This window comes from Triturus cristatus, chromosome 1_2, assembly GCF_964204655.1.
Source record: "Triturus cristatus chromosome 1_2, aTriCri1.1, whole genome shotgun sequence".
Classification (NCBI taxonomy): Eukaryota; Metazoa; Chordata; class Amphibia; order Caudata; family Salamandridae; genus Triturus; species Triturus cristatus.
Window position 1 is genome coordinate 1115401510 of NC_140580.1, and position 14139 is coordinate 1115415648.

The window sequence follows — 14139 nt, forward strand, 5'->3', positions numbered from 1 at the left end:
CTTCCAGCTCCTATCACCATCCTCTGTTCCTTAAGAGCCCATTTATGACGCTCTATCTCCTGCTTCACACATCCTCTTAACTTTCTTTAAGACCCCCACCCCATACACACAACATCCACCCTCTTCTCCCACTCCTGTTTCCAGGGCACAAGTCCTAAAATAACAAGTGGGGGGACTAGCCCAGTTAAGCAGTATGTGCAATGACATCACAGAGCATGACATTATGACACATGACATCGCACATTGTATCACAGGAAGTGGCATCACAACCCAAGACCTCACAGGAAGTGACATCACAAGAAGTGACATCCGATGTTAACACCTCACATATTTATTTAGAAGGTTTATTGTGAGTACGTTTGAGCGCATTACGAGATTTAACAAATGCGATTTTGCATCTGGGTTGTGCCAAAAAGGTGATGCAACCCAGATGAAAAACCTGGACCTCAACTTACACATTTATTTTTTTGTGAAAACTGCTGCAAAGAATTTGCAACAAGGAGAAACATGGACAGTAAATGTACTGGGGCTCAATTTTTTGCAAAGTGTGCATTTTAAATTATCTTATGGGCTAAGGCACCTGCTGCAGAGCTCTTTTGGTGCTCAGAAAATCTCAGGGTATAATAATAATAGAAAGATATCTCTGGAGGTTAACACATTTGCTGGAGAGATCTCTGTTTTATCTTGTCCTAGTTTTGAATCAAAGTAGCATAGAGGGTTAATATGTCTCCTGCAGAGCACATCAAGTAATATGCAGATGTTTATTTTATGTATCTAGGTAAGTGGGTTACCGCTTTAAACACAGAGAACCTTTTGTTATTTGTAGGGGTAGGCGGAATTTGCGTAATTGCGGTACGCAAATCTCCGCGAAACGGTAAAAAATCTCCGCGAACATGCAGAAATACCGCGAACACGCGGAATTGCATGTTCGCGATGCTTTTTTCCTGTTCACAGTTGCTGTTTGCGTGCTTGGGGAGAAATATCTCGCAAACACGCATTTTGAGAACGCGAACAAGAAAAAATTTCGCGAAGTCGCGGAAAGCAGAATTTTGGGCAATTTTGCGTACTCTGCGGAACGCGAAATTACCGAAATTCCGCAAATAACGCGAGCGGAACGGAATTTACCGCCCAGGCCTAGTTATTTGCAGCTCATGAATTGTACTTCTGCTGTAGCACAGTGATCTATTAAGGACATCTGACTACTACACTTGTAACCCTCACTGTCTCATGTAACACATCGTGTACTTGAGTTACACTGTTGCATGATTTATTGTTAATGTATCATGTGTACGTGTGATGTAAAGCGCTCTGACACCCTGCATTAGAATGAGTAGCACTATGAAAGAAGTAAAACACTATAGCAGTATTTAAATTGCTATTTGTGTAACTACGGTGACATATCAACATATCTAACATTTTTTCAGTGCCTACATACCTCATATACAGGGACTGAACAATGTCAAAAGCACGCCTCTCTTAAGTACCTGTCAAGTCATAACAAGCTGTGAGCCTCTGTTCCCCTCCATTGCATGTGCATTTAGGTGTGAGGCTCCAGATAGTTCCCAGCCAGGATACTCAAACAAAAGGAGGGCTGATGGCCCCTTAACTGTGGCCTTTGTTATGGGTCCAGCTGCAGTCGCTGCCTGCCAGGTGCTGCTTGTCACCAAAGCAGACAACGTGCAGGCGCAGCCGAAGGTGCCCCAGTGTCTGAGAATTACTCAGATATTTCTGAACTTCTTGGGGGGCAGAGGGCATCCACCCTGTGAAAATAGTGGGTAGACGCTGACTATCTGCGTTTACCCACGACTTGTGCCCTGCCTGTTTCTCTTCTTACCGCTGTCTTATGTTCGTTTTCTGTGTTGTGGGATTTTTCTTAACTAACGGCCGGGTCACAGTAGACATACTGTGGCCACTTTTTTCTGAAACTTTAATTCTTACCATTTCTATTGTGTTAGGAATTGTGATAATATGTCTTTTGAACCCTGGATTCAGTCCTGGACCCGGTCTACCTTTTCCACGAAAACAATCTATTTATGTAGAGAAGGTAAATTGTCAGTGTGACATTTCTCCAAATTAAAGTTTTGTCAACCTCCTTTCGCCAGGCTGACTTTCTTCAATTTAGAAATTCCACACAATGACAGAATACTGTATGAATGGCCTTAAAGCGTTCAATTTTTTTATGTTTAATTGTATATTTAATTGTTAAACTGATGTGCCCTGCTCAAAAATAGACAGACAATACCGTTATGTGGAATGAAATAAGTACAGATTTTAAGAATTAAGTGGCGCTCCAAGCACTGGCAAACAGACACACAAATTAAGCACTGTGTGTAACCCTTCCCCCAGAATATACAACAGAGAAAAGGTCCCTATGATAATAACATGTGATTCAGAGAGTGCGCCACGGCTCAGACGAGATGTACTCACAACGCATCAATTAGACACCGTAAACTCCCTAACTATTATGGTTGTTGAAGCAACAAGAGACTTCCTGCCACTGTCTTATCACCATTTCATCTGTCCATACTTGATACCCCAAAACCTCGTTCTTAATCATCGATACAGATTCCCTGTATAATAATGTACAGTGTATCACATGGGCAGTTTGAGCATGACTGCTATGCCATTTGTTGTTCATAGAAATTCAATAGAAATATATTTAAAAGGAGGAATGATGTTGGCGGAGCAGCACTTGCTCTGCAGAAAGGGCTGTGTTTGCTGTTGCCTTCAGTTAGTCATGTGCTCATTATTTCACGGCTTCTAGAAAGTGGTAAGTGATGCATCAGCTTAACCTGATTACCCACCTGCCTCCAAGGTCATAGAACCCGGACCCCCCCCATATCGCCCCCGTTCCCCCCAATGAGTACCCACAAACCAATCCTTACTCCAAGGTGTGGGAAAATTAGGCCATGTTTAATACAAAACAAGTTATTCATAAACATGACAATCAATAACATTGATAAATTACTAGGCTAAAAGTTCTTGCATAACACATTTTAATTTCCTAGTGTTCAGAATTTCATAACTGTTAGACCTGTCAGCCCTTTGGGTGGTCCCTCCTCATCATTATTTATTTTGTCCCACTTTTGCCTCAAACCCTGTTTGAATTTTTCCTTTTTGGGAACCACCAGACTTTTTCGTGTTGCTGCAGATTCAGGGAGCCATTTTAGCTACCCCTGAAACTTCTGTCTGAGGGCCTGAAGCACAAAATGGTGGCCACCTGTGACATCACCAGCATCCACTGGAACCTGCTAGCACCTTCCAGAACATTCCAGAACCCTGTGACAGTTGGAGGCGGTTTAGAATGTTGGGAAGCTAAGAGGGAGAGTTGGCAGTTGGAGCTGGCAGTTGGCACCTGACTGGTGAAGAGAGAGCAGCACAAGAGTGAAGGAGGAAGGAGTGAAGCAGCAGGGGTGGAAACTTGTGCCTGGAGTGGGGTCCATAAACCCACCCTTGATACTTGTCCCTACTGATGGATCCCAGCCTGTAGCCCTGTGTGGGAAGAAGCCAGAAAAACTCATCCTAAGGACCTGGACAGCAGGAACAGGCCTTAGAAGCAGAAAGCAGCAAGATCCTGACCTGGAAACTGGTTTCCCTGGAGTCCGGCGTCGAGTAGCCTAAGACCTGGAGCCCGAGGTGGAGAAGCGGCGCTGACTGAAGAAGCAGACGTCGTACCCGGAGCCGCCTGAGGTCGTGAGAGGGCGCCGACGGAGGTCGTGAGGAATACCAAAGGTCGAGGAGGAAGTTAACCGAGGTCGAGTGAGCGGCGTCATCGGAGGAGTGAAGTCCACCCTCCGGAGTCGTCGGAGACCGAGGTGAAGTGTACCGGAGGTCGGGAGTGAGGATCGCACTCCGGAGTCGCCCGGAACCTGAGAGAAGGAGCACCGGAGGTCGGGGGTGAGGATCGCACCCCGGAGTCGCCGGAAGTCGACATCGAGGCCAGGCCAGCCGACGTCATCGAAGCCGAGAGCGCCATCGGACCGGAGCCGCCCGAAGTCGACATCGAGTAGAGACTGCCCGACGCCGTCGAATCGGAGGTCGAGATCGAACCGAGGCCGCCGACATCGGACCGGAACCGCCTACCGGCGTCGTCTAGAACTGACATTGTGCCGAGGCCGCCGAGACCGAACCGGAACCGCCTCACGGCATCGACACGACTCCAGCGGCGTCGGAACAACAGAAAAAGGGCAGTAAGTGGAGTAGAGGGCGCCTAAGGCCCTGTGGAGACCTGAGAGACTGCTCTAAGGGGCTAGGGAGGTGCTGGAACCAACCTGACTGTGCCAGGGGTGAATTGGGACTAACCTAGAGAGGTTGTGTGGAGAGAGAAAGCCAGGGCACTGGTATTCCCCCCCCTTGATCTACCTCAGTTTAGGCCTCAGCCTTGTCCCAGTCAGGGAGTAGAACCCCTCAAGCCTTCCACAACCCTACAAGCTGTGCCTGGGCCAAATCAGCCCTTAGGAATTGAAAAGTGATCTGATTACATGAGTGCTGCTGTATACTTTTAATTATTTATTAGGGGCACTGTATTTATTGTGTTAACCTATTTATTGCTTCACTATATTTATTGGTCTACAGGACTTGTTGGTGTACAATATTTATTGGTTCAGTATTTAATGCCTCAGAATATTTAATTGCCTGTATTACCTGCGCTTATATTTATGTCCCTTGTATTTATGATCACCCCCATTTATTGAATCTCCAGACAGTATTTATTTGACCTGCACTATTTAAATTTGTATATTGTGATTGTCTTATTTATTTCTCCAATCAGCAACTAAGAGAAAAAGCAGATAAAGAAAGTTATTTTCATAATTTTTACGGTGTAGAGTCGTTTTTGGAACGGATGCACGCATGGTTATTGTTTGGGTATGTTGTATGCTTAGCACGGAGCCTGATTCCTGACCACTCGAGCCAAGCTACCACAGTGTGTCCGGAAGACCACCACCACCCCTTCTAGTGTGGGAGTGGTTTTCCAACATAAATTGGTGTTCAGTGGTGGGATAGAGCTGTGCCTACGCATACTCAACAATAACTGTGGGTAGTCCATAGGCCTACACCGGGAGTTTTCTCAAAGCGGCCTTCCTAATTGTGGGTTTTTGTTTTTTCCAAATTTACTCTGGTGGTGGGAGGAGGTATTACTAAAGGTACCCCCCTGCATAGTTACTGCACAAAACCTGTCCTCTAACCTGAGTGGGCAAGATGGAGTTTGTACTAGAAAATCTAGAAACGTACACTGTGGCCCAACTCAGGGAGTTTTGCCAGCGGGAGGGGGTGTACTGTCCCCCAGGAGCAAAGAAGGGTGCACTCCAAACCAGCTTAAGGGCTTGGGGGGAGGCACGCCGAGAAAGCAAGGCTGAGGAGGAAGACAGGGATGGAGAGCCTGACCCCGAGGGGGCTGAGATGTACCAACCTGAGGTGGGGAACCTGTCAGCAGGGCCCAGAACCATTTCTAGGAAGGGCAGCAGTGCCTCTAGCGGTGGCTTGTCTGAAGTGGAGCTAACAGACCGGAGGGAGAAAAGACAGCTCACATGGGACTTAGCAAGGCTGGAAAAGGAGAAGGAGGAGCAGAGGATGGCCCATGAATTACGACTGAAAGACATAGATCTTCAGATCTTGAGAATCGGGGCACAACCTGTTCCTAATGGTGGCAGCCAGACCCAAGAGATCACCAGGGAATCTAAACCATACCTGCCAAAGGACATAGTGGCTAGCTATGGGGTGGGTGATGATATCGCCAAGTGGCTAGCGGCCTATGAGGTCTCGTTGAGGGCCCATGGGGTTCCAGAGAAGTACTGGGGAGGGGGATTGTACAAGTACATGCCTCCAGCTGGTAGGGATGCTTTATTGGCCCTCGAGGAGGATGAGCAGACCCACTACCCCACCATGAAACTGGCGCTCATCAGAAAGTTTGGACTAACACCTGAAAAGTACAGACAGAAGTTCAGGGGTAGTCACAAACTGGGCACACAGAATTGGGTGGACTTCCTGGACTATGCAAAGAAGGCACTGGAAGGTTGGATTCAGGGCAGTGAAGTGAGGAACTACGAGGAGTTGTTTGACCTGGTACTGAAGGAACACCTGCTCGAGAAATGTTTCCCTGAACTGCGGCAACACCTGGTGGATAGCAAGCTGACCAGTCCCCGGAAGCTTGCTGAGGAGGCGGACATTTGGGCTAGTACCCGGGTGTCCACAAGGGGGACTGGAGGGGATACTCAAAGGGCCGGACAGGGCGCCCCCCAGAAGAAAGAGGGAGGGGAAAAGAAAAAGGAGTTCTCCAAAGGCCCCCAAAATAACTTCCAAGGGAAGGGAACAGGATTCACCTCTAAGGCTAACCCACCCAGAAACCCTAATCCTGGCCAGAGTCAGCAGCCAAGGGTTGTCCATTGCTACGAGTGCGGTGGCGTTGGACACTATAAAGGAGATCCGAAGTGCCAGAAACGACCACCCCCTCCCACTGGAGGAAAGACCCCCGGAGTAGCTAGTGTAGTGCTCGGGGAGGAGATGCCCTTAACTAAGGGAAGGGAGTGGGCGGGTGTCACTTTAGTGTCCCTGGGAGAACGGGAGATGGTTCCTAAGATCCAGGTGCCCGCAAATACCGCAAAGTATGGGCAGTGGGTCACCATCAACGGCCAAAGAGGGGAGGCTCTGAGAGACACAGGAGCCAGTATGACTATGGTGCGTAGCCAACTGGTGTCTCCAGAGCAGGTAATTCCCGATGTACTCCACCCAGCCGCGATGGCTGACGGCAGAACAGGTCACTATCCCGTGGCCGAGGTTCCCTTTGAATGGGGGGGGGTTGCAGGTTCACTTCGAGTTGCCGTAAGCCCTGCCGTGCCAGTCGATTGTCTGCTGGGGAATGATATGGAGCACAACGCTTGGAAGGAGGTGGAATACCGGACTCACACCGAGATGCTGGGTACACCTGACTGGGCCTGTGTTAGCACAAGGTCCGCGACTACCCGAAGAGGGAGTTCATTTCGGCTGGAGCCTGGAACAAAGGCCCAGCCAGCTGCCAGTCAAGGGAAGAACCGAGGACAGGAGGAGCCTGCCTCGGCGTCTCCACCCCGTAGGACGGATAGGCCACCGGAGGTGGTGGACCAGGAGTCTGCGGAGGGGGACGTTACCAACCTGGAGGACCTACCCATCCCGGCCGAGTGGCACGTGGAGGGAGGCCCGTCCAGGGAGGAATTCTGCCAGGGCCAGAGGGAGTGCCCTACCCTTGAGGGGCTGAGGCGACAGGCCGAAGCCCAGGCAGCAGGGAACGTTGAAGGGAACTACAGTGTTTACTGGGAGGATGGCCTCCTCTACAGTGAACCCAAGGCACCCCTACATGGATCGTCACGAGCCTTGGTAGTTCCTCAACGTTATCGAGCCTTCCTTCTGGAGTTGGCTCACGAGATACCATTGGCAGGACACCTGGGGCAAGACAAGACCTTCGCCCGTCTTGTCCCACACTTTTATTGGCCTCAGATGAAAGTGTCGTCCGATACCTACTGCCGGACATGTGTGTCTTGCCAAGCCAGTGGGAAAACAGGAGTGAAGCTGAAAGCTCCCCTGGAACCACTTCCTGTCGTTAGCACCCCCTTTGAAAGGGTGGGCATCGACATTGTGGGTCCATTAGATCCGCCAACTACAGCTGGTCACCGGTTTATCCTGGTTCTGGTGGATCATGCCACACGGTACCCAGAGGCAATACCTCTGAGGACCATAACAGCACCTGTTGTGGCAAGGGCCCTGATGGGAATCTTTACCCGAGTGGGTTTTCCCAAGGAAGTTGTGTCCGACAGGGGGACCAACTTCATGTCAGCGTATATGCGGGCAATGTGGAAGGAGTGTGGAGTGACATACCGGTTCACAACTCCTTACCACCCCCAGACCAATGGTCTGGTGGAGAGGTTTAACAAAACCTTGAAGGGCATGATCAGAAGTCTGCCTGAAAGCCTGCGGAGGAAATGGGACGTCCTCCTACCCTGTTTACTTTTTTCCTACAGGGAAGTGCCACAGAAGGGAGTGGGCTTCAGCCCCTTCGAGCTTCTGTATGGGCACCCTGTACGTGGACCTCTCAACCTGGTGAGAGACGGATGGGAAAGAACTCCCAGAAAGCTTCCCCAGGATGTGGTGAGCTACATGCTGGCCTTCCGGAGCCAAATGGCTAAGTTGTGGAAGCAAGCTTCTGACAACTTGGAAGCCAGCCAAGCAGTGATGAAGGCGTGGTATGACCACAATGCTCACCCTGTGGAGTTGGAGCCTGGCCAGAAGGTGTGGGTGATCGAACCAGGAGAGCTTAGCGCCCTCCAGGATCGCTGGTCAGGACCCTTTGAGGTGTTGGAGAAGAAGGGTAAGGCTACCTACTTGGTGGACCTGAAGACCCCTCGTCAGCCCCTGCGGGTGCTGCATGCCAACCGCCTCAAACCCCACCACGAGAGGCCCGAAGTCATCTTGATGATGGTGACTGACGGAGGAGAGGACGTGGAAAGCGAGCCTCTCCCTGATCTGTTTGCGTCTCAAGAGAAGGATGGGTCGGTGGAGGGAGTGATTCTCTCCCCATCTCTAACTCCTGAACAGCAGGAGGACTGTCGCCAGGTCCTGGGGCAGTACTCCTCGTTGTTCTCCCTTGTCCCGGGTAGGACTCACCTGTGCGTCCATGACGTGGACACAGGAGACAGCCCACCTGTGAAGTCCAAGATCTACCGGATGTCAGACAAGGTGAAGGCCAGCATTCATAGTGAAGTCACTAAGATGCTGGAGCTAGGAGTGATCGAACCTTCTAGCAGCCCCTGGTCCAGTCCGGTGGTGTTAGTACCAAAAGCTGCACCACCGGGTGCCCAACCAGAACTGAGGTTCTGTGTGGACTACCGGGGACTGAATTCAGTGACCAAAACTGATGCTCATCCGATCCCTAGGGCGGATGAATTGATTGACCGGCTGGGAGCTGCCCAATATCTAAGTACCTTTGACCTTACTTCTGGGTACTGGCAGATCTCTTTGACTGATGGAGCAAGGGAAAGGTCAGCCTTCTCCACGCCCAATGGCCACTACCAGTTCTGTGTGATGCCCTTTGGGCTCAAGAACGCACCTGCCACGTTTCAGCGCCTGGTAAACCAGATCCTCACCGGAATGGAGAGTTTCTCTGCTGCTTATCTGGATGACATAGCCGTCTTCAGTAACAGCTGGGAGGATCACTTGCGTCACCTGCAAGCTGTTCTCCAGGCCCTGAGACAAGCTGGATTGACGATCAAGGCCAGCAAGTGCCAGATCGGGCAGGGGTCGGTAGTGTACCTTGGACACTTGGTGGGTAGGGGAGCGGTGCAACCCCTCCAGGCGAAGATCGAGGCCATCATGGCCTGGGAACCCCCCAAGACACAGACTGAGGTCCGAGCATTTTTGGGCCTCACGGGATACTACCGCCGCTTCGTGAAGGGGTACGGTACCATCGTAACCCCCCTCACGGAGCTCACGTCCAAGAAACAACCTCGACGGGTAGTCTGGACGGAGGCTTGTCAGCAAGCCTTTGAGAGATTGAAGAAAGCCATGTGCGAGGCCCCGGTCTTAAGGGCCCCAGACTTTTCCAAGGAGTTCATTGTCCAGACAGATGCATCAGAACATGGCATTGGGGCAGTGTTATCGCAACTCAACGAAGAGGGTCTGGATCAACCCGTGGTCTTCCTATCCCGGAGACTACTTCCCAGGGAACAGAAGTGGAGTGCAATAGAGCGTGAAGCCTTTGCAGTGGTATGGGCTCTGAAGAAGTTGCGGCCATACCTGTTTGGCTCGCACTTCCTAGTTCAGACCGACCACAGACCCCTTCGTTGGCTGATGCAAATGAAGGGGGAGAATCCCAAGTTGTTGAGGTGGTCTATTTCCCTACAGGGGATGGACTTTCAGGTGGAACATCGGCCTGGAGTGGACCACGCCAATGCAGACGGTCTCTCAAGGTATTTCCGCCTTAGTGATGAGAACTCCCAAGGGGTTGGGTAGCTCTCCCCACTTTCAGCTGGGGGGGACGCGTGTTAGACCTGTCAGCCCTTTGGGTGGTCCCTCCTCATCATTATTTATTTTGTCCCACTTTTGCCTCAAACCCTGTTTGAATTTTTCCTTTTTGGGAACCACCAGACTTTTTCGTGTTGCTGCAGATTCAGGGAGCCATTTTAGCTACCCCTGAAACTTCTGTCTGAGGGCCTGAAGCACAAAATGGTGGCCACCTGTGACATCACCAGCATCCACTGGAACCTGCTAGCACCTTCCAGAACATTCCAGAACCCTGTGACAGTTGGAGGCGGTTTAGAATGTTGGGAAGCTAAGAGGGAGAGTTGGCAGTTGGAGCTGGCAGTTGGCACCTGACTGGTGAAGAGAGAGCAGCACAAGAGTGAAGGAGGAAGGAGTGAAGCAGCAGGGGTGGAAACTTGTGCCTGGAGTGGGGTCCATAAACCCACCCTTGATACTTGTCCCTACTGATGGATCCCAGCCTGTAGCCCTGTGTGGGAAGAAGCCAGAAAAACTCATCCTAAGGACCTGGACAGCAGGAACAGGCCTTAGAAGCAGAAAGCAGCAAGATCCTGACCTGGAAACTGGTTTCCCTGGAGTCCGGCGTCGAGTAGCCTAAGACCTGGAGCCCGAGGTGGAGAAGCGGCGCTGACTGAAGAAGCAGACGTCGTACCCGGAGCCGCCTGAGGTCGTGAGAGGGCGCCGACGGAGGTCGTGAGGAATACCAAAGGTCGAGGAGGAAGTTAACCGAGGTCGAGTGAGCGGCGTCATCGGAGGAGTGAAGTCCACCCTCCGGAGTCGTCGGAGACCGAGGTGAAGTGTACCGGAGGTCGGGAGTGAGGATCGCACTCCGGAGTCGCCCGGAACCTGAGAGGAGGAGCACCGGAGGTCGGGGGTGAGGATCGCACCCCGGAGTCGCCGGAAGTCGACATCGAGGCCAGGCCGGCCGACGTCATCGAAGCCGAGAGCGCCATCGGACCGGAGCCGCCCGAAGTCGACATCGAGTAGAGACTGCCCGACGCCGTCGAATCGGAGGTCGAGATCGAACCGAGGCCGCCGACATCGGACCGGAACCGCCTACCGGCGTCGTCTAGAACTGACATTGTGCCGAGGCCGCCGAGACCGAACCGGAACCGCCTCACGGCATCGACACGACTCCAGCGGCGTCGGAACAACAGAAAAAGGGCAGTAAGTGGAGTAGAGGGCGCCTAAGGCCCTGTGGAGACCTGAGAGACTGCTCTAAGGGGCTAGGGAGGTGCTGGAACCAACCTGACTGTGCCATGGGTGAATTGGGACTAACCTAGAGAGGTTGTGTGGAGAGAGAAAGCCAGGGCACTGGTATTCCCCCCCCCTTGATCTACCTCAGTTTAGGCCTCAGCCTTGTCCCAGTCAGGGAGTAGAACCCCTCAAGCCTTCCACAACCCTACAAGCTGTGCCTGGGCCAAATCAGCCCTTAGGAATTGAAAAGTGATCTGATTACATGAGTGCTGCTGTATACTTTTAATTATTTATTAGGGGCACTGTATTTATTGTGTTAACCTATTTATTGCTTCACTATATTTATTGGTCTACAGGACTTGTTGGTGTACAATATTTATTGGTTCAGTATTTAATGCCTCAGAATATTTAATTGCCTGTATTACCTGCACTTATATTTATGTCCCTTGTATTTATGATCACCCCCATTTATTGAATCTCCAGACAGTATTTATTTGACCTGCACTATTTAAATTTGTATATTGTGATTGTCTTATTTATTTCTCCAATCAGCAACTAAGAGAAAAAGCAGATAAAGAAAGTTATTTTCATAATTTTTACGGTGTAGAGTCGTTTTTGGAACGGATGCACGCATGGTTATTGTTTGGGTATGTTGTATGCTTAGCACGGAGCCTGATTCCTGACCACTCGAGCCAAGCTACCACAGTGTGTCCGGAAGACCACCACCACCCCTTCTAGTGTGGGAGTGGTTTTCCAACAATAACCTAATTTTTTTTTTCTCTAATACCCTCCAGCACTAAGGGGCCTCCAGGCTCGCATCCCCGCCGTTTGAGAACCACGCAAGGTGCAACCCACCTGCGTCCTTGAGTGGTGAGCCCCCCAGCCCTTGGTCCTCGCCACCAGGCTGCCCAAGGAGGCTCGTGTGACCTGTCGCCCTTGCCTCCCCAGCAGCCGGTGTCCCCATTCTCCCTGAGCTTACCATCTCTCCCCTCAGTGCTGGCCTCAGGAGTATGCCAGCAGGCCTCCCGTTGTCCTAAAAATCACAACTCTGTGACCCCTATTCCCCTAAACCCTTCCCCCCAACTTAACCATCCTAACCCCTAAACTCAAGGGACGGGTGGGTGGGAGATAAGAAAGGCGCCGTCGTCCGGGAGGGAAACCGCAAAAGAGAATGAGTGGAGGTGAGAACCGGGCCTAAATAGCCCCCAAGCCCCACCTCCACTCATCCCTACCGGAAGTAGACGTTGTGCCTACGACTCGGTGCCCCGGAAGGATTAACACCGGCCGGCAACCAATCAGGTTGCCGGCCATGCTAGCGCCACAAGGGGGTGTGTCACAGGGGCGGGGGGGCCGGGCCCTAAGAGCGCGCTTTCCGATGGTCGCGCTTGGCAAACTGAGCATCACCTCTAGAACTGTGTTGAGCAACACATTCTGCCACCCGTGCCTGTTTAGCTAACAGCATGATGCATTCTGGGGCTTTAGTACAACGTTTGCCATATGAAGGTTGGGTTAAAAAATCTCAGCCTACAAAGTGCACAGATGCCTGGTGGACCCATGTCACGTATGACACCATCACCCGTCAATCAATCAATCAAACATTCATAGAGCGCAACAAATGGCGTGAGGGTCTCGAGGAGCTGGCCTTGTGTTTATGATGTATTTATAAGGCGATTGGTAAGTCCGGCTGTGGTGCTTCACTTGCCTACTTTGCCCCCTGCCTTGTGGCTCTCGGTTTTCTTGGGCAGCAGCACGGCCTGGATGTTGGGCAGGACTCCTCCCTGGGCGATGGTGACTCGGCCCAGCAGCTTGTTCAGCTCCTCGTCGTTGCGGATGGCCAGCTGGAGGTGCCTGGGGATGATGCAGGTCTTCTTGTTGACCCGGGCCGCGTTGCCGGCCAGCTCCAGGATCTCAGCGGTCAGGTACTCCTGGACCGCAGCCAGATAGACCGGAGCACCGGCACCGACCCGCTCAGCATAGCTTCCCGCACGGAGCAGCCTGTGCACAGGGCCCACAGGGAACTGCAATCCAGCCCGGGAAGAGCGTGTCTCGGCCTTAGCACGGGCCTTTCCTCCTTGCTTTCTGCGTCCCGGCACGGCAAGCAACTGCCGAAACTCAAAAGAATTGCTGGCTTTTTACCCACCAACTCTTTGCAATCTGGCAAGCCCAGAATTAAAGAACAAAAGCAAATCTGCAAGTCTCAGAATGCAACGCTGCGGGCTAAAAACACTGATGGATGAATGGTTTGCATATAAAACTGTACTATTTGGCAGCTAGGCCGAAGGCGCTAGAAATGAGAGGGAATCACTTGGCATGTAGGCTTTTTCAAAGCGTTAACTGCTTACCTGTTCACAGAAGGACTCTCAGCCAGTGGCGGCTCGCACAGGTAACGCTGTGAGGCGGTGAGGCGGGGTGGAGGCTAGTGGAGTCCGACATACGACGGGAAAGGTGAGAGTAAAAAATAAATAAATAAAACTACTGACCTTGCGCTCACCTGTCTCTTTATCATGCAAGTTCCTTTTCATCCATGCTTTCTCGATTTGTTTCTGTTTTCGCACTTTTCTCTTCTCCCGCATTTCTCCCCTTTCTACCTTTCTCTCTTTTGCTCTAGTCAGAGCCAATGAATTATTTGACAGGGGAAGACCAAATTACGTGGGAGGGTTGACTAAACTATGCTTCAAGCAAAGGCAAAATATGCAGCATAACACGGCATATTTTGTCATGGTATTACACCGTTTCTTTTGCCATTTCTACACATGTTCGCACTGTCTGGACAAAGGTTTCATCTCATTAGTACCAGGTGACCAGTCAGGTTTTGCAGAGGGCCTTCCAACGCACAGGAACAAGTTACACTGTGGTTTTAGCAACTTTTGATCAATTTGAGCTAGAAACAGATTATTTTGCTCAAATCTGCAACTTATGCAGCCGATAATGAATAAA

At 51.2% G+C, this 14139-nt stretch overlaps 1 protein-coding gene across 1 annotated transcript; it reads right to left on the minus strand.

The window, feature by feature from the left end:
* Nucleotides 1-12896: 12896 nt before the first annotated feature.
* On the minus strand, nucleotides 12897-13775 carry LOC146868784 (histone H2A type 2-C-like). Its single transcript, XM_085624162.1, has 2 exons — nucleotides 13683-13775; nucleotides 12897-13304 (listed from the first exon to the last, which is right to left on the minus strand). Exons 1-2 carry the CDS (start codon nucleotides 13773-13775, stop codon nucleotides 12897-12899), a joined length of 501 nt encoding a protein of 166 aa, XP_085480288.1.
* Between the last annotated feature and the right edge of the window lie 364 nt (nucleotides 13776-14139).